This window comes from Myotis daubentonii, chromosome 1, assembly GCF_963259705.1.
Source record: "Myotis daubentonii chromosome 1, mMyoDau2.1, whole genome shotgun sequence".
Lineage (NCBI taxonomy): Eukaryota > Metazoa > Chordata > Mammalia > Chiroptera > Vespertilionidae > Myotis > Myotis daubentonii.
Window position 1 is genome coordinate 93,970,255 of NC_081840.1, and position 19,415 is coordinate 93,989,669.

Below are 19,415 nucleotides of genomic sequence, written 5' to 3' on the forward strand. Positions count from 1 at the left end.
AAACCTGTGTTTACTATCAAAATTACTTCTTGAGTGAATTTTGGGACACCCTTTACATTCACACAAAAAACTGCATGAATGTTCAGAGTTAACATTCATAACTAGAGGCCCGGTGCATAAAAATTTGTGCACTTGGGGGGGGTCCCTCAGCCTAGCCTATGCCCTCTTGCAGTCTGGGACCCCTTGGAGGATGTCCACCTGCTGGCTTAGGCCTGCTCCCTGGGGGATCAGGCCCAAGCTGGCAGTCAGACATCCCTCTGGCAGGCCGGCAGCCCTCGGGGGATGTCCACTTGTCACCGGGGAGCAGGCCTAGCCTGCAGTCAGACATCCTTAGCGCTGCTGAGGAGGCAGGAGAGGCTCCCACCACCACCGCTGTACTGGCAGCCATCAGCCTGGCTTGTGGCTGAGCAGAGCTCCCCCTGTGGGAGCACACTGACCACCAGGGGGGCAGCTTCTGCATTGAGCGTCTGCCCCCTAGTGGACAGTGTGTGTCATAGTGACCAGTCATTCCCAGTCCTTCTGCTGTTAGGATCAGTTTGCATATTACCCTTTTATTATATAGGATAGAGGCCTGGTGCATGGGTGGGGGCCAGCTGGTTTGCCCTGAAGGGTGTCCCAGATCAGGGTGGGGGTCCCCACTGGGGTGCCTGGCCAGCCTGGGTGAGGGGCTGATGGCTGTTTTCAGGCTGACCAAGCCTCCCCCGGTGACGGAAGTTCCCAGCCTCTCCTTTTTTATTTATTTATTCTGGGATTTATTTAACTTCTATAATGGAAACTTTGTAGCCTTGAGAGGAGCTCAGAGCAGGCCAGGGCGGGCGGGAGGGAAGTTTGGCTTCCTCCATCACCAGGGGCAACCCACTCCTGCTCGCTCCAGCTCCGTGGCCACAACTGGCTGAAAGCAGGTATCTGCGGTTTATTTATCTTCTATAATTGAAAGTTGGTTGCTTTGAGTGGAGCTCAGAGCCACTGCGGCAGCTGGGAAGCTTGGCTTCCTCCATTATTGGGGCAACCAAGGTTCCTGCTCGCTCTAGCTCTGTGGCTGCCAGCTGCCATCTTGGTTGGGTTAATTTGCATATAGTCGCTCTGATTGGCTGGTGGGCGTGGCTTACGGCATAGCGAAGGTGCGGTCAATTTGCATGTTTGTATTTTATTAGTGTAGATAGGCACAAAGTGGGAACAACAAAAATGTTCATCAATTGATGAATACACAAAATGTTGTCTAATCATACAATGGAATATTATTTGGCAACAAAAAGAAATGAAAAACCAATACATGCTGTATCATAGATAAACTTTGAAAACATTACCTGAAGGCAATCACGAAAGACCACGTATTTTATGATTCTAATTATATGAAATGTCCATAATAGGTAAATCCTCAAAGAGAAAGATTACTGAGAGGAATGAGCACTAATAGCTACTGATTTTCTTATTTGGGGGAAAAACCTTCTAAAATTACAAAGTGCTAATGGTTATATAACTCTGTAAATATCCTAAAAATCATTGAAATGTACACTTTAAAGAGATGAATTTGATGGTATATTAATGCTATCTCAAAAAAGCTGTTAAAAAAGCAACATATGTAAATTCTTTGGTTAATCTCTCTACCCCTCAGTCCCCTACCACCCACCTACCCTGAGATTTGTCAGTCTATTCCATGCTTCTATATCTCTGGATCTATTTTGTTCATCAGTTTATGTTGTTCACTAGATTCCACATATAAGTGAGATCATGTGACATTTGTCTTTCTCTGACTGGCTTATTTCGCTTAGCATAATACTCTCCAGGTCCCCCCTTGCTGTCTCACAGGGTAAGAAATCCTTCTTTTTTATAGCTGCATAGTATTTCATGGTGTAAATGTACACAGCTTTTTTATCCATTCATCTACTGATGGGCACCTGGGCTGTTTCCAGATCTTAGCTATTATAAATAGCACTGCTATGGACATAGGAGTGCATACATTCTTTCTGACTGGTGTTTCAGGATATATATGCTTCTATGCATAACCCATGGACACAGGCTATAGTGTGGTAAACATCTAGAGGGGGGCAGTGTGGAGGGGGTCAATGGGGAAACAGGGGGACATCTGCAATACTTTCAACAATAAAGATAAATTTAAAAGACTTATAATTTTAAAAAAGCAGTGTATGCATATTTCAAGTTGCCTATTTCCTACCTTCCTTTGGCTTCTTTCAGTGCCTTTTCAAGCCTTTCCACCTTCTGGGTTCCTTCCCTCAGGCAAAGCAGGAGCTGGCGCACAGTTAATTCCTCAGATTCCAAACAACTCCTGGCACCTTCTGCAGATCTGCTCCTACATCAAGACAGTACAGAGTTAGAAAACAAAAATGTCAGAGTCTAAGAATATAACTTTAAAATAATTCCCAAACTTAAAGGAACTGCTTTCCAGAATACTCTCCAGTTAACTCTCATTTACTGACAAGCAGCACTGGCCCTTGACCCCTGTGCTACAGGCCTCCATGCTTTCCAGGGAAAGAGTGGAGACTAGGAGTAGGCTTGCCTTATGCTGCACGTGCTCACAGCAGCAGACCACAGGACCCACACAAACAGCGGAGCAGGGGTAGTCCTGGTTTCCGGTGCCCAGCTTTCCTAGAAAACTAATCTCAAGAGAACCACAGTCAAAGTACACAGCACAGCCCTAACTGGTTTGGCTCAGTGGATAGAGCGTCAGCCTGTGGACTCAAGGATCCTAGGTTCGATTCTGGTCAAGGGCATGTACCTTGGTTGTGGGCACATACCCAGTAGGGAGTGTGCAGGAGGCAGCTGATCGATGTTTCTCTCTCATCGATGTTTCTAACTCTCTATTCCTCTCCCTTCCTCTCTGTGAAAAATCAATAAAATATATATTTTTTTAAAAAGTACACACACACATGCTGCTGGTGGTGACGTGCAGGCCATCGGCCTTTCTCCACCTTGACAAAAGCAGCACATTCTCGAGTCAAGAAAAAATTCAAATAATTAGAGCATTGGTATGTCAAATATTTTTCTTGATTTCAAAATGTGATTAAATCTAGAGGCAGTTCAATGACAAGTAAACAAAACCATGACCATCACTACAACAACAAAACATTCCAGATGACTATGCTGATGCTAATGGCAGCTACTCTTTCAGTAATCTACTCAAATTCACCCATCTAATAAACAGCCAGGAGTAAATTCTGGTTCCCAACTCCTAAGCTCAAACTGCAAACCTAGAAATCACTACCTGATTCCTTAATATAGTCTCAAACAGGATAAAGGAGCTGCAACAGAAAACAGCTCTGTGGCTTGAAAGAGGAAGTGGTCTGTGACTATGGATCTAAATGAGGAGGAAGTGGCTTAGAAATTTCAAACAGGGCTTCCTTCCTTCCCTCCATTTCCAGTAAAGTCTTCTGATATTAAAAAAAAAGTAATATAGAGAAAAACTGAGGAATTTCTAACTAAAAATGGGAATAACTTTCATTTATGCCAATTGCTCTGCTTGAAGGAAGGGTATTAGCTAATACTTATTTTCTTCCTTATACCAGGGCTTGGGAGCATAACAGAAACAACAACACCCCATTTCCATGTTTTATAAATACATTCATCAAGTTATAGAAAAAAGATATTAAAAGTCTAGGAGGTGGGGAACGGGGTCATCTGTAAAACCCTCAACAATAAAGATAAATAATTCCTTTTTAAGTCTACGAGGGGAAGAGATCCTTAGAGAAACTTTCAGATAACTGTCTGTTTCTTGTAGACTAATACAGTAATAACCGGCGTATACAGGATGAGCCAACAGCCTGCTCTGGGGAGTGCTTCATGCAAGTCTCAGGGGCCCAGTCCTTCTACTATCCCCTCAAAGTCCCCCCATCAATTACAAGTTCTACTTCCTAATAAGTACTTAGGAGTCTTGACTTGAGATTCCACAGGTAAAATACCTGGGCACTTTCAAGAAACACCCAGAGACTCTGCGCAGTGATAGTCATTGCTATGGAAGATTACCCATTAGTATCAGTCACTGTGGCTTGTACTCAGGAATGAATAGGGCAGAGGAAATGGAAATATCCCACTTATCAGGCTGGGCAGCCTGGTCCAGCTCAAACTGCGCTGTATGCAAATTAGGAAGCAGAAGTCTTTCACTTTTTATCTGAAGGAGAAGAAACACCTTGAGGGTGAGAGTTAGTTAGCCTGAAAAGGCATCAAACATTGTTCTTATTCTCTGCCAGTTGTAGCTACAACATTAAACAGCATTTTAATCTAACATTCTTGAGAGGTCCTAGTATAAATTAATAATAAGTGACTTTTTCAGCCCATGTTTGACCTCTCAGTGGGGACCTGGAAATGACAAGACTGTCTGGTAAGCCTGTCCAACAGCCCTAGTCTTTCTTCACATACGTGTCAATGGAGTCAATTCTTGTGGGCCCAAGACTCGTCTTGATTTCTTTCACTGCCACATCTGCTTCTCCTTCCTGTAGAACCAGAGATGAAAGGGATATAATACAATATGTCTACAAGACAAATGTTATCAAAAGATAAAAAGGCAAAAAAAGAAAAAGTCAAAAGATCAAGAATTTTGATGACATTCCACCTAAGGAGCCTACCAAACATTTAAATGTGAGATGTTTAAATTCGGTCACTCAAATGGAATGGAAATGTACCCTTCCCTCACCCCACATGCCCTGTCAGGATTATAAATATCTGGACGAAGGTTGGTCTCCTCTCATTCAGCACAGTCAATCTGACCCCATAACATGAAAGCTTATCTCCTGCTCTCTTTGGCAGTTCCCTTCTTTCCTAGGTTAAGGTCACATGGAGCTAGTGACAACTACTCCACACACCTTTCCTGTACAGTCCTTCAAAACGCAAAATGCTAGAATTTCCTGAAGCAAAGTTGAAAAAGAGGCAGTTTTCTGTGAACAAGGCTCACAGAACACAAAATCAGCTCCTATTAGAAACCTTATGCATCTTGAGCCATTTAGGAAACCAGAGGATTAAGACGACCTCAGTGACTTGAAGGACAATTCTATTCTAATGAGGTAGCAGGATAATCTTCCAAAAATGCACAAAGATGTTCTGGATAGTTCTGAATGTGTGCATTCTTCCTAAATTTTGGGCAGTGCTATCCAGTTCACAGAAGCAAGGCCAAGAAAAACAGGTTTACACTAAAAATAACTGTCATTCATCAGTGAGGGAACATACCATGCTCACCACGCGCCCTGGAGGCAGGGGCCTTTTGGAAACTTCTGATAGGCCCTTAGAGCTTCCTGGATGTTATCAGTTATTTGCAGAAGGTTAATGCTCTTTGATCAAAGTTGTGTTTCCTAATCTTTAGTCACTTGCAGAAAGAATATTCTGGCAAAGTGTGCTTTCAAATGGTATTTTAATTTTCTTAATTTCAGCCACTTTTAATGCATCTAAGATTTACTAGGGGGTGTGGATGACAAAGTTATTAAGAGCCATTCTCCAACTCTCAATCTTTAGTGCAGCAAATGAATCAGGGAGTAAAGGAAGTCATACTCTAATATTTCAGACACATCAGTAGTTTAGCTTTTTGCAAATTGCCCCTCCAACTCCTTCATCTGTCCCCTCATCTTCAAGGTACATTTTTCTCTTTCAGAGACACAATCTCTTTTTCTTTATCAGACATGCACTTTGACAAAGCTAAAATGACAGTGTGTATGACAGAGGATTGGACCTTCACATGTTTTCGCCCTTTTCTCACTCTTTTTTAGTAGCAAGGAAGTCCTTTGTGGTTCATCCACGATTTTAGTAGGACTGCCACACACCCAGACACAGCCACGATGGGTGCTGCACACATGCTAGGACATGCCATCTCGCTTAGCTCACTTCATTTTGGTGGCACATAAATGGGAGTTACAGAGCATCAGCTTCAAACTGTTCTCAGGTTCCCGAGTAGCTGCTGTTAGAGAAGCTGAGATAGTCCCTCCCTCTACAACCAGCAGACCTCTGCTCCTTTTCTTCACTTATTTTTAACAAACCATGGTTCCTCACAAGACCTTGTTTGAAAAGAGGGTTCTAATATTAAAAAAAGTTTTAAAAACATTTACTGCATCTGATCACGATTCTGCTCACCTAAATGACATGCTGAACACAGCTTTGAGAACGATCTGGTCTGAAAACGATTATGTTTTTCTTTTTCCTTTTAGGTCAGTCACATAAATGTCTGATTTGTGAGGACGAAAAAAAGGACTAGCTATTTTGTCGTAAGAGGTAACTGATGTTTTTCCATTTCAGCTATGATAACCCTCACAAGCATTGTGTTATACTTAAAAAACAAGAGCCAATTTACCTTTATTACTGAAATGTCCCCACTAAGTGGCTTCCCTGTGTTGAGAAAGAAACGGTGGTATTTGTATCAATTGCCTAGGTGAGGTTTTGGAATTTGCTTAACACAAAACCAAAATACTTACAGCCATCCTGATTTCAACAAAGGAGTCTTCAGAGGGACCTCCGGAGCTCAGCTTGAGTTGTAATTCAGACACAATGCCCAGCAGATCTGCCTTTTCAGCTTGAAGTCGTGACACTTGGGTCTTCAGTTGTCCCATTTCCTGTTCTGCTTCTGCCTCGGGGACCTGGGGGTCCCCAGTGGGTTCCTGGAAATGACCAAGAGGAAAGCACATTAAACTAAGGCCCCAGCATCAAACTCCAGTGCCCCATGCCCACTGACAAGGCAGTTTCTCAACAACTTGATCCCCTGTGCTTTACAGTAAAAATTCTCACGTTTCCTTGGCAATTTATTTTGACATAACATTTAAAATAAACATTTTAATATTTTTTTATTGTATTCAAATAATAAAAAAATTTTTTAAACCTCATGACAAGAAAGACATGCTTCCTCAGCATGCTGGAATAATCTGATATCATAATAACAACCAACTACAATGGAGACTTGACTTGGGGTGGTGAACACACAATACAGTGTACATATGATGTGATGTGTAGACTTGTGCACCTAAAACCTGTGTAATTTTGTTAACCCAAATAAATTCAATAAAAAAGACAGTGTTTCTGAAGTAACTTTTTAATGCTTTTATTATTTTTAAATCAATTTTAGAGGAAGGGAGAGGAGAGGAAGAAGGTGGGGGGGGGGGGGGAGCGATGAAAGAGAAAGAGTAATCACCCTGACTGGGGATCTAACCTGGAACCTGGGCATATGCCCTGACCAGAAATGGAAACCCCCACCTTTTGGTGTATAGGATGATGCTCCAATCAACCAAGCTACCCCACCAGGGCGCTTTTGCAGTAAGTTAAAAAAAAATTAAAAAACAACCAAACTTTGTCATGGCAGAATTGTAAGTTATAGCCCCAAAATACTAGAAAATAAGGACAAAAAGCTACCACAATTCAACCTCTTGCTCCCCTCTCCCCGCATACACAAATGTATACCCATCATCACTCTCCCCGTACCTGTCATGTCTACTCAGAAGGCAAAGCACCAAAGATATCACCTGGTACAGTACTGGCAAAACACAATGAAAGGTTCAAAATTCTCCCAGGAATGTAGTCTGGGTACTGTAAAACCTTGTGCTGTTTTAAGCTTGTTAAACGTTAAGTCCGGTGAGAAATAAGCAAACTGACAATTCAGAGGCTGGTAACAAAATGGAAAAAAAAGTTTCAGCCCCTATAAACATTAATAATAAAGGTTAATATTTCACTAATGTCAAGTACATGTTGTGTTCCTGCTGTTGCAATTACTGAATATGACAAAGTCAGAAGAGCAAGACCCTGTTTAGTTGCGGTGTTTTGCTTGGCACACTTTGCTAATCAGTGTATGTGTTGCCTTGAGTAGATTCACTTCATGTCTTGGCCTCAGTTTTCTTGAGTTAGAAAGAAAGACAGTACCCCATGGTCTCTGTGGTCTCTTCCAGCTGTGACCTTCTCGTCCTCTCGGATTTCCTCCTCAGGAAACCTTCACTGCTCTTGGCACCACCAGAAATGCATGCACTTGTGATTATCAGATGACGCAACACATTAGAAAATTGACCCCTACACACAAACACATTTACCCTCTGTGACAGATTTCCTAAGGAGTGGCAACAGGTCCAAAGGCTAGCAGTGGAACCAAAAAGTGTCAGAAGGGGATGTGCCTGGATCATAAGCCAGCTTGTTTATGAAATATTAAAAAGTGTAGCAGGGAAGTGCCCCTCCACCATCACGATCATGCTCTTCTTCATCTGCAGCAGTCTCTTGCCAGGAATCTACCACAAGCCTTAGAGAAAAGCAACTCATTGTGAATCAAAGTCAGGTGGACAAAGAAAGGCTCCAAGCTTATGCTATCTCTCAGTAATGACTCACACTGTGGAAACATACATGTAAAAGAATGAAAACATACAAGGAAAGACACTGCTCAGCCTGGAATTAGGAAGTAAGCAGGTGAGGGCAAGACTATGCCCCATAGGAATCTTTACATTTATCTACCTGACCTCTCGGGGGACATTTGATAGAATGGACTTTTAAAAACTTCCTTGGCATGCCGAAACCGGTTTGGCTCAGTGGTTAGAGCGTCGCCCTGCAGACTGAAGGGTCCCAGGTTCGATTCCGGTCAAGGGCATGTACCTGGGTTGCGGGCACATCCCCAGTGGGAGATGTGCAGGAGGCAGCTGATCGATGTTTCTCTCTCATCGATGTTTCTAACTCTCTATCTCTCTCCCTTCCTCTCTGTAAAAAATCAGTAAAATATATTTAAAAAAAAAAAACACAAAAAAACTACCTTGGCATAGCCCTAGCTGGTTTGGCTCAGTGGATAAAGCATTGGTCCTCAAACTGAAGGGTCCTGGGTTCGATTCTGGTCAGGGCGCGTGCCCTTTAAAGCAACCAATTGCTGCGTCTCTCTCACATCGATGTTCCTCTCTCTGTCTCTCCTCTTCCCTTCCACTCTCTCTAAAAATCAATGGAAAAATATCCTCAGGTGAGGATTAACAAAAAACAAAACAAAAACACTACCTTGGCAGAAAGGTAAGAAAGTTTTATTTTATTATTTTAAAGAAGCTTTTAGAGCTTTATTTGAATTTTCTGTATCCTTATGAAAGTATGTTCCTGGGAAGAGAGTTTTAAACAAGTGTCTGAGGACCAGTGATATGAGGCCATGACACTAGAATCTTGGACTGTCAGGTTAACTGTCTTTTTGCACACTTGTGAGCATCTCTTAATTATCTTTGGGAAATTATGAATCTATTTATTTGTCCATAAACACTTTGTAGGATAACACTTTAAGTTCCTCTCCATTTTAACACTGGGAGTCTTTTCCCTGCCTTCGTGGAATAGAACTCTTATGGTTTATTTTCCCAAATCTCAATCCCCACTCCACTATTTGTTACACTGTCATTACTTTTGAGCACTTACCGTTGACCTAGTGGGACACAGCAACTTCCGGTCTTTCTGTGTATTTGTGTAATGTCTCTATCCTACTGTCCTGGCAATGTGTGCAGGTTGTTATGCCATTTTATAATCCAAGAAGAAAAGTCTAGCTAATGACCTTTGCCTAGTAATCTGTAATTAAGAGTTAAAAAGTACTCCTTAGAAAAACTAATGTATAGTAATTCAGTGAAATTGGACAGACCATTAATGCCTCAGCCTCACCCTGATGATCAGAAGGCAGCTCTCTAAAGGAAATTCCAACTCCCTGGCCTGGAGTGGCACAGGGGCATGAGAAGCCCTGATGGCTGGGGGCATTTCCTGTAGAAACAGTGGCAAAGACGGGTCAGCATGAATGAGAGAAGTCCAAGGCCTTAAAACAGCGGTTCTCAACCTGTGGGTCGCGACCCCTTTGGTGGTTGAAGGACCCTTTCACAGGGGTCGCCTAAGACCACCCTGCATATCAGATATTTACATGACGATTCATAACAGTAGCAACATTGCAGTTATGAAGTAGCAACGAAAATAATTTTATGGTTGGGTCTCAACATGAGGAAGTGTATTTAAAGGGCCAGAAGGTTGAGAACCACTGCCTTAAAACCTTTACTAAGTCAGGAAGATGAGCGCCTAAATTTAAAATATCATCTCAAATGACCCATGAAACAAAAATTAAGGAAGAGGCAAGGAGACAGGTGTGGGCCTTGGAGGCACAGTTTGGGGGAGAAAGCTGATGACCAAGAGTCTTAAAGAGCTTTAAGTGTCTCTTTGTCCCAAACTTCCAAGTCCTTTATCTCAAGGACTCATTTCTGAGTCCTGCTTGTAGCTCACTTCAACTTATCATCTGGATTGAAAGAAGCTGTCTAGAGCTTTAGCTTCTGATCTCAACTTCTTCCAAAACCTACAGGCAGACTACCTCAGGTAGACAAACTGCTTCTGGAAGCTTCCTTTTTGGTTTCAATGTGATAGGCACCAATGGCTAAAGCCAACTGTTAGCTCACATCCCAAAAGGCAAGGGATATATATGTAAGGTATTTCATTCCAGAAAACAGAAAATTACTCGTGTATTCCAGGTGATCATTTCTTCAGAGTACTGTACCTCAAAAATATTTGGACAATCAGAGATTTCCCCAAGAAAAGTGACTTAATGCTCTTGGAACTGTAAGACACATTGGAGCATCAGAGGTGATAAACCCTGTCAATAGTGAAACATTTCCAATACAAATATAAATATATTAAAGCTCAATGTTTTCATTGTCCCATGAGCATGAGTTGATGAGTAGGTCATTGATATAAACTATGATCTTGTTCTAAAAAACTTTTCATTCGTTAGATTATTCAATATCATCCCTTTTTCATTATTTTCTTTCCATTGTATTTGTCTGTATTCTTTACTCATCTAAGAAATTACAGATCAACAAAGTTCAAAGTATAGTCTCAAGAAAAATCACTGATATCCAGGATTACATCTCCTTCAATTAACCCAGGGCTCCATCTTCCAAAGGGTTATTAAGTTGCAGGTTTGGACAGTAGATATCCACCAAAACAAATAATACGCAGTGAGCGTTAGCGTACGGGCAGAGGCTTCATATGCATTCTGATTTGTGTTTTTCACTAACATCTTTGACACCCAGTCTTGGTTGTGAGCACATTTCCTAGATTCTTTGGGTCAATGAAAACATGGCAACCTTATATAATCTCCTATCACAACAAGACATTTGTCAAACCATTTTTCAGAAGTAAATGTAAAACTTAAAGCAAAGCATCTGTTTTAGACTGAGAGAAAGGACAAGGTCAATAAGTAAAAATTCTGAGTTATAATAAATTTTATTTTATTATTTATGTATGTATGTATGTATGTATACTCACCTGAGGGTATGTATGTATGTATGTATGTATGTATACTCACCTGAGGGTATGTATGTATGTATGTATGTATACTCACCTGAGGGTATTTTTCCATTGATTTTTAGAGAGAGTGGAAAAAAGAGGGAAAGACCCATGAGTATATCAATGTGAGAGAAATATCAATGTGAGAGAAACATCAATTGATTGTCGCCTGCATGCACCCCGACCAGGGCTGGGGAGGAGCCTGCAACCGAGGTACGAGCCCTTGACTGGAATCAAACCTGGGACCCTTCGGACCGCAGTCCTACGCTCTATCCACTGAGCCAAACTGGTTAGGACAGTAAATTTTAAAAATGTAATTTTTTATCAAAGATATACATCAAAAACTAACACTTGCACGGTTCTAAGCAGAGGTCCTTCTGCTCTGTCTATAATGAGTACAAAATAGTGATTTATAACCTCAACATTCTTCTGATTAAAATCATTACGATCTAAGCTTTACAAATTTCTTTCTCCCAACAAGAGATTATTCATGACCCTTAAAATCACAACCAATCTTCTCAGCAAGAACATTTCTTTCAAGATAATGCAAAACACCTATCTAATCTAAACCATAAAAGGGTTTGATCAATCTAGAAGTCTAGACAAATAAGATTCCACTACAAATATTAATAAAATAAAATCACAACTAATTTGTCTGCTCACCTTTAATGACCTTTCTGTTTTCCCTTTTAGTTTTCCAAGTTCTTCCTTTAATTTTTCATTTTCATGACTCACAGCCATTAGACGCTCTTTGGCTTCTTTGCTCTGGATCTCAAAAAAATGGCGTTCCTCCTTCTGTTTCTCTGTCCAGGCTGAGAGCTCCTGAAATCGCCCTTTCATTGCTTGGTTATTTAGCTTCATGGCTTCTGTATGGGGTTCAGAGTAAGGGGTCACACAACAAGAGGGTCACACAAACTGGACTTAATGAATCAAACCGCCCCTCAAGCCACTTCAACCTGAAGCTCTGAATTGAAAGATGCCATGCTGGGTCTAGGCCAGTCATGGGCAAACTACGGCCCGCGGGCCGGATCCGGCCCGTTTGAAATGAATAAAACTAAAAAAAAAAAAGACCGTACCCTTTTATGTAATGATGTTTACTTTGAATTTATATTAGTTCACACAAACACTCCATGCTTTTGTTCCGGCCCTCCGGTCCAGTTTAAGAACCCTCGAGTCAAAAAGTTTGCCCACCCCTGGTCTAGGCCCAAGGGTCAGTTAGAAGAAAGACTGTGGCAAGATGAGTGGTTTTTGCTTCTGGACAGGACTAGCAGGTCTAATGTCTCCAAAGTCTCAATAAAGTAAGATTGACCTGGGTGCCTCCATATAGCACAAGTACCTGTGAATAACTAACTAGATGGACAAACATCTGTGACTCTTAAATTCGAACACTGGACCTGCCAAAAGCCATGGCTTAATATTAGAATCCTTCCTCTTAACAAGGCAGTATTTAGGACCAACTGAAACAATAGCAGCTTTTCTTTCTTTTTCCTTTTAATTGGGCTAAATGTCTTTATGCCATTTCCCTGAGATTAAAAAAAAATACTTTTTATTCTGACCTGTACCCAAAGGTAAATAATGAAAACCGTTTTAGCCTTACTAAAAGCTAAATGCTGTACTCTTCCTGCCCCCAGGGATTCAGACAGAGAATAGGGAGCTTACCTACAAGCCTTATTACAAAGGGATTAGGTTCGGGAAGGCCTGGGATGAATGGAGAAACACAGGGGCCAGGTGCCAGGTGCTGCTTACCTTTCAGCTGATGGTTCTCAGTCAGGAGTTCTTTCATTTGCTGCAGCAGCTCCTCTGGAGTAAACATGTTCAGGTTTGGGTGAGGCAGATTGGGGGGTCCATTTCCTGTGGCTTCATTGGGGCTGTCCCCCTTTTCAGTCAGGCAGTTAAGTGGTTGGTAGGACATGGCAGCAGTTCCTATGAAAAGGTTACAAACTGAAAAATAAGCTGTCCCCCTTCTGCAAGGGGTCCCCAAGAGTCCCCCAAATCCATTAGCAATTGCTAATAAATACCCCAAGAGTTGCCTACTTTCTCTCCAAATATAATTGAACATTTATGATTCTACCTTTTAAACAAAAAAGGCATATCCTAGCTTCAGTGTGTATGTGTGTGCATGTGTATGTCTGTGTATATGGGTGTGCAGAGGGGTGGAGTGAGGAGCTGGAATATGGAGGAAGAGAGGGCATATCATGATGATCAGGTATCCTAACACAAGTCATTCAAGAGGGTTTCCATATATATATTTGTATACATGTGCATAGTATCATTAAATTGATTTTTCCATGCACATCTTTAAACTCAGATCTCCATATTTGGGGTGAATTATATCTAATAAAGTTGCTCATAATCTTCATATTTTAGGCTACGAAGAAAGGGGAACTAACATATTTTGGATGCTTAATCACTGTACCACATGTCAGTTTCTAATCCTCATTGAAACTCAACATACATCTCTTTTACAGGGGAAGCAGCTGGGTTCACTGAGGTGTCATAGCTCACCCAAGGTCACTAAACAAGAGGCGCAACCAAATACAAACGGTGATTCCAGACCCAGACCTGTAATATGATAAAGGAATGACTGAATATTTAGGCTTCAGTATTCGATAATTTTGCAAAGCCCACTAAAAAGACTAGAAAATCCTGCCTAATTATTGCATATTCTGAGGATGTCTGAATACCACTTTATTTTGTAGAGGGGTCAAAGTGGATATAAATAAGAGAAAGTGTATTCTAACTTTACTTCTGTATGGCCTACCACCTGGGAAAACATAGAAATCTCTTCTAATGACTGGTTACATGTTATAGGAAAACATTTTTTAAAAATATTTTATTGTTTTTTTACAGAGAGGAAGGGAGAGGGATAGAGAGTTAGAAACATCGTGAGAGAGAAACATCAATCAGCTGCCTCCTGCACACTCCCCACTGGGGATGTGCCCAAAACCAAGGTACATGCCCTTGACCGGAATCGAACCTGGGAACTTTCAGTCTGCAGGCCGACACTCTATCCACTGAGCCAAACTGGTTAGGGCGGAAAACATTTTTAAAAAATATATATTTTTATTGATTTCAGAGAGAAGAAGGGAGAGGGAGACAGAAACATCAATGATGAGAGAGAATCACTGATTGGCTGCCTCAAGCACATCCAACACTGGGGATCAAGTCTGCAACCCAGGCACGTGCCCTGACTGGGAATTGAACCGTGACCTTCTGGTTCATAGGTCAACACTCAACCACTGAGCCACACTGGCCAGGCTAGGCAAACATTTTCTTTTTTCACACTTTATGAAGATGATAATAAGCCTTTTCATGAAGAACTGCAGAATCAGTGAATCAGTCACTGGAAGCTGAGGAGAGAGACATGCACTATCTGCTCTGTCACTATATCATAACATCTACGAGGACTCTCTCTGTGTCCATGTAATAAAATGTAGCTACACACCGACTGCAGGGCAGTGCTTCTTCCCAATCCAATAGGAGGTGATACCTGGGCTCTCTGGAGGTCCCCTGGATCTGAGAGGCTGGCGACCTGCCTTTGGTCTGAAGGAACTTGTAGGTAATCAGAGATGGTGCTACTATTGATGGGACAGCAGGCCCCACGACACTGTCACCTTCGTGACCTCTCCCTAAGGCAGGTAGCACAAAGAAAGGCATTCTCATGGAATTCCTTAATTAGGATGGCAATTTCAGGAGGTAAAAAACACTAATAAAACATAATGCTCAACTGTGAGCCTTTTAAAGGCATCTACGATTTACACATCCTAATTCATTTAGAAAAGAGGAATAATGCTGAAGTGTGCTCTCTCAATGACTTGACTTTGTAGGCATGAGCTTAAATCTCATTCCTGAGTTGGCCTTAAAAATGATCCAGTCCAACTCCTTTATTCAGTGCAAGAATGTCTTGACCAGGCTTGAATGATTTCAATGATAGAAAATATGAGCAATGACCTTAGCAGGCAACTGCTCATTATATCACAGGATAACTCTAATTGTCAGAAAGTCATTTTGAAATCTGCTTTATACTGACTTCCACCCACTGGACATTAGACCAACAGGCATATACAGAATAAGCCCAGGCCCCAACCCTGGTGTGGCTGATTCTCCAGATTTGCTGATTAAGTATTCATAGGTTCAATCTCCAAGTGAATAAATTAGTTTTTTTCCTTTTTATTGAATTTATTGGGGTGACAATGGTTAACCAAATTACATAGATTTCAGGTGCACAATTTCACAACACACCATCTGTACACTGTATTGTGTGTGTGTTCACTACCCCAAGTCAAGTCTCCGTCCATCACCATTTATCCCGCTATACCCTCCTCCACTTCCCTCTACACCTCCCCTCCCGCCTTGCGGAAATCACCACACTGTTATCCATATCCATGAGTTTTCTCTCTCTTTTTTTTTTTCTTTTGTGCTTACCCCCTACACCCCCAGTCTCTTCTCTATGAGTCTGTCATCAAGAGGATAAATTAGGTTTAAAGAGTAAAAATGTATTTGTTGATTGGAGACCATAGCTGGCTATGGGCAAATTCTGGTTTGGGTTCACAGGAGGCCGAGTAAGATTCCAAGATCACATCAACTAAACCCATCACCATCCTGGAAAAAGAAAAACTGCGTATCCTACTAAGAGGGTAAGAAAAGCCTCACCTTTTGTGACAGAAATGGTATTCTGATTTTGTAGTTTGCTAACATACAGAAAATGGAAATAGATTTTACCTTATCGTCCCAGGCAGGAACCTAGGAGTTATGATCGATTCTTCCCATTCCCTCTCCCCGCCAAGTCTAATATATTAATGCTATCACTTCCACCTTCTCTCCATCCCACCAGCTTAGCTTGGGCCCTTCTTGTCTTGTCTGGACTACAACAACATTGCACTCCAAAGAGTACAGGATTTTTACCTATTTTGTCCACTGCTGTGTCCACCACTCCTAGAACACAACTTGACATATTTGGGGATTCAACAAGTAATTGCTGAATGAATTTTCATAGCCTCCTACAAGGTCTGACTCTCATCTCTTTTCATCGCAGCCTCATTTCCTCCATGGTTTCTTTTCTAGTACGAGCTCAGCTGACTGCTTAAAACCCTTCCCACACAAGACAGAGTTCAGCCCCTGAGCAAGATAAATACAGCCTTTCAGGGACAATTCCCTGCACCCTTTTGCTTCTGTACCCTTGTATCTGTTCCGCTCTCTGCCTAAAATGCTGGCCCCCTTTTGCCCTGGCAAACACCCACTGGACAGTTCAATACTCAGCTCAAATAGATGTCCTATGTGAAAGCAACTGTTCTTTCCTCTGAGCACCCAATAGCACTTTGTGTGTTCCATCTCTTTGGCCCTTTTCTGCAAAGCAAAGATGCTAGTCCATCTCTCCGTCAAACTTAAGCCAAGATCTCTATTTTATTCTTCCTAGAGACTGGCACACAGCAGGCTCTCAGTAAATGTTTGTTGAAATGAAATGAAAATACAGTTTAACAAGGTATTTTAAAGTCTAACACCAGTAAAACACTTCCTGCTGTGCAGATGACAACTAGGCATTCTAGTATTACGAGTTTTTCTACAGTTCTATGGCACTCATTTCCGGATTTTTAAACTCAACTTTTTAAAAACTTACTTTGAAAATTAGTGGCGTTTTTTTATATCACTACAAAGGTACCTGGATGTCATTTCATAACACATATTCTATTATTCAATCTTCATACATATATCAAAGTGAAAACAATGAAAACTTTTAATAAAACTTTTTTTCTTTCCGTTTGATATAGATTTTATTTTAAAAAAACAAAGTTTAATTTATTTTCCTTTTCTTTGGATTTACTATTCTATAGATTCCAAAGAATATAATGAACAGTCCAAGTCTCTATAAAATTCAGAGAAAAGCAGAGAAGAGAGTACCCATGTGCTAGTTCTACTTAAAGGGGTGGGAGGGGGTCCCATGGGAAGATAATAGTGACAAATTCCTTTCAAGAATAAAGTTTGTTTTTTGGAGGGTTTCATTGGATTCCATAGCATAAGATGCAATCTGAGGTCAATTACAAAAAAAAAAAAAGATACTACTTTTATAAAGTTATTCACAATACATAAAGAATAGCTAAACTGGCCCTGTAGGAAAACGGATCGATCGCCCCCAAAGACTCTAATGGTTGTCCTTTCTCTATGGGCTACATTTAAACTTCACTTGCCTAGTCCATTCCAGGGCAGACTCTGACCTTGGCCTCTGCCCTGGCTCTCCCCAGTCCACTACAAACTGGGCACATCTGGGGGTCAGCCAGGGCCCCCAGGCAAAGAGCAAGGTGGCTCTCCTAAGTGCCACGTGCTCAGATCTGAGGCTTCTGATGCCCTAACACCACCTTACTGTCCTACAGTTTGGGTTTCCATTTCACCTTTAAACAGCTCGTGGCATACATTTCATACAACCGTTTTCCTGGTGAAGGTAGCAAACCCAGATCTGGGTTTCACTTTCTCTTAGAGATGTTTACTGCCTCCAGCTTACACACTAAGACAGTAAAACCAATTCCTGTCTCATCAAATATTCTCTCTCATTCTCTCTCTCTCTCTCTCTCTCTCTCTCTCTCTCTCTCTCTCTCTCTCTCTCTCTCTCTCTCTCTCTGTGAAGATTTGCGGTTTATGAAGATTCCTTCCAGCTGTTCAGTATCCCCCACCTTAGGGAGAGGTCGCTTGTTCTTTAGTGTTCCTGGCCATCTCCTAAAGCCAGAGTACATTTTAGCGTTTACGTCTTCCAAAGGTGTACCCTTAACCACTTCCCTTCCAACGAGGAACTGGCTGTTTAATCATTCCCAACCTGAGGGAGTCAACCTCTAAACAGTGGTTCTCAACCTTCTGGCCCTTTAAATACAGTTCCTCATGTTGTGACCCAACCATAAAATTATTTTCGTTGCTACTTCATAACTGTAATGTTGCTACTGTTATGAATCGTAATGTAAATATCTGATATGCAGGGTGGTCTTAGGCGACCCCTGTGAAAGGGTCGTTCCACCCCTAAAGGGGTCGCGACCCACAGGTTGAGAACCGCTGCAACACCCTCCTGACCCACAGACTAAGTCACCCGCAGTTTGCCAGGCCAGTAAAAGGGGGGAAGGGCGCTGGGGACTGCCGCCCCGCTGCCCTTTCCCACCAGGCCAGGCTCCGCCAGGACCTGGAAACCTGCCCACCCGACGGGCACCCCACCCCCTCTCCACCCACACCCCTGCTGGCGCAGGGCGGCAGGGAAGGGGCTGCGGGAAGAGCTTCCTAGGCAGAGGAGGAGTCGCCGCCCCGCCCAGCCCCTGTCCCCCTGCCCGGCTCACCGGCGCCCGCGCTCTCGCCTCACTCCTCACTGCTTCCTCGGCATCGCGCCCGCTGGGGGAGGACTCCGGACGGGATGCAGACGCCGCCCGGGACCGGCGGCGGGGACTCTGGGAGCCTCGAGCAGTCGGGAACCTTTCCGACTCCGCCCAGCGGCGCTCAGCTGACAGCCGGCCGCGCGGGCCTCCCGCCTCCGCCGGGGAATTTCCAGGCCCCGCCCCTCCGCAGGCCCCGCCCCGGCCCTGGCGCAGGCCCCGCCCCCCGGAGGCCCCGCCCCCCCGAGGCCCCGTCCAGGTGTCCCGCCCCTCCTTTCCCCGGGAGCAGGCCTGCAGCGACCCAACCCCACAGCTCGCTCAGGTCTGGGCGAGGACCCAGAGCCGCCGCCTGCCTAGGTGTCAGTGTGACCGTGACGGATGAAGTGAATTAAAATAAATTATGAATAAAATCAAGCACGCGGACTCGGTCTTCCCCGCGGGGGTCCCTATGGAAGGCCAGATCCCATGGAAAGAGGGTGGTCCCAGGCATCTTTGGAAAGAGACTTCAATCTCTGTTAAAAGTCTTAGATCTGGATATAGTTAACTGAGCATGCGTGGCTTTCCATCCAATTTTGACCTTAAAATAGACCTTTAATTACAAACAAAAAGCTTGCAGGATGCTGCCTGGGCACTTGCTCCTAGGGAACAGGCCAACTTTGACACCCGTATGCTTCAGCTGCCCCAGGGAGAGGGGTTACTGGATTGACCTGGATTGCACCTGGGAAGCAGGAGCATGGATCTACTAGACCAGAGCGAGGAGGATGCCTCCGGGTTAGACAGACTTAAAAGGGAGGAAACAAGACGTTGAGGAAGGAGGGGAAGTGCCCTAGT

The 19,415-nt window shown here is 42.9% G+C and overlaps 1 protein-coding gene across 3 annotated transcripts in view; it reads right to left on the minus strand.

Moving 5' to 3' along the window:
* OPTN (optineurin) overlaps nt 1-18,750 on the minus strand; it is a 55,232-nt gene extending 36,482 nt beyond the window's left edge. Inside the window, exons 1-7 of one of the 3 annotated variants that reach the window (XM_059711256.1) lie at nt 18,552-18,750; nt 14,732-14,870; nt 12,988-13,164; nt 11,905-12,107; nt 6,411-6,593; nt 4,375-4,448; nt 2,177-2,311 (exon numbers count right to left, since the gene is read on the minus strand). In XM_059711256.1, the coding sequence (XP_059567239.1) occupies nt 2,177-2,311; nt 4,375-4,448; nt 6,411-6,593; nt 11,905-12,107; nt 12,988-13,153 (761 nt within the window). In that variant the 5' untranslated portion in view covers nt 13,154-13,164; nt 14,732-14,870; nt 18,552-18,750. The remainder of the gene's footprint in view (nt 1-2,176; nt 2,312-4,374; nt 4,449-6,410; nt 6,594-11,904; nt 12,108-12,987; nt 13,165-14,731; nt 14,871-18,551) is intronic. The other 2 variants (XM_059711257.1, XM_059711255.1) reach the window with 2 other exon arrangements.
* Nucleotides 18,751-19,415: the final 665 nt, after the last annotated feature.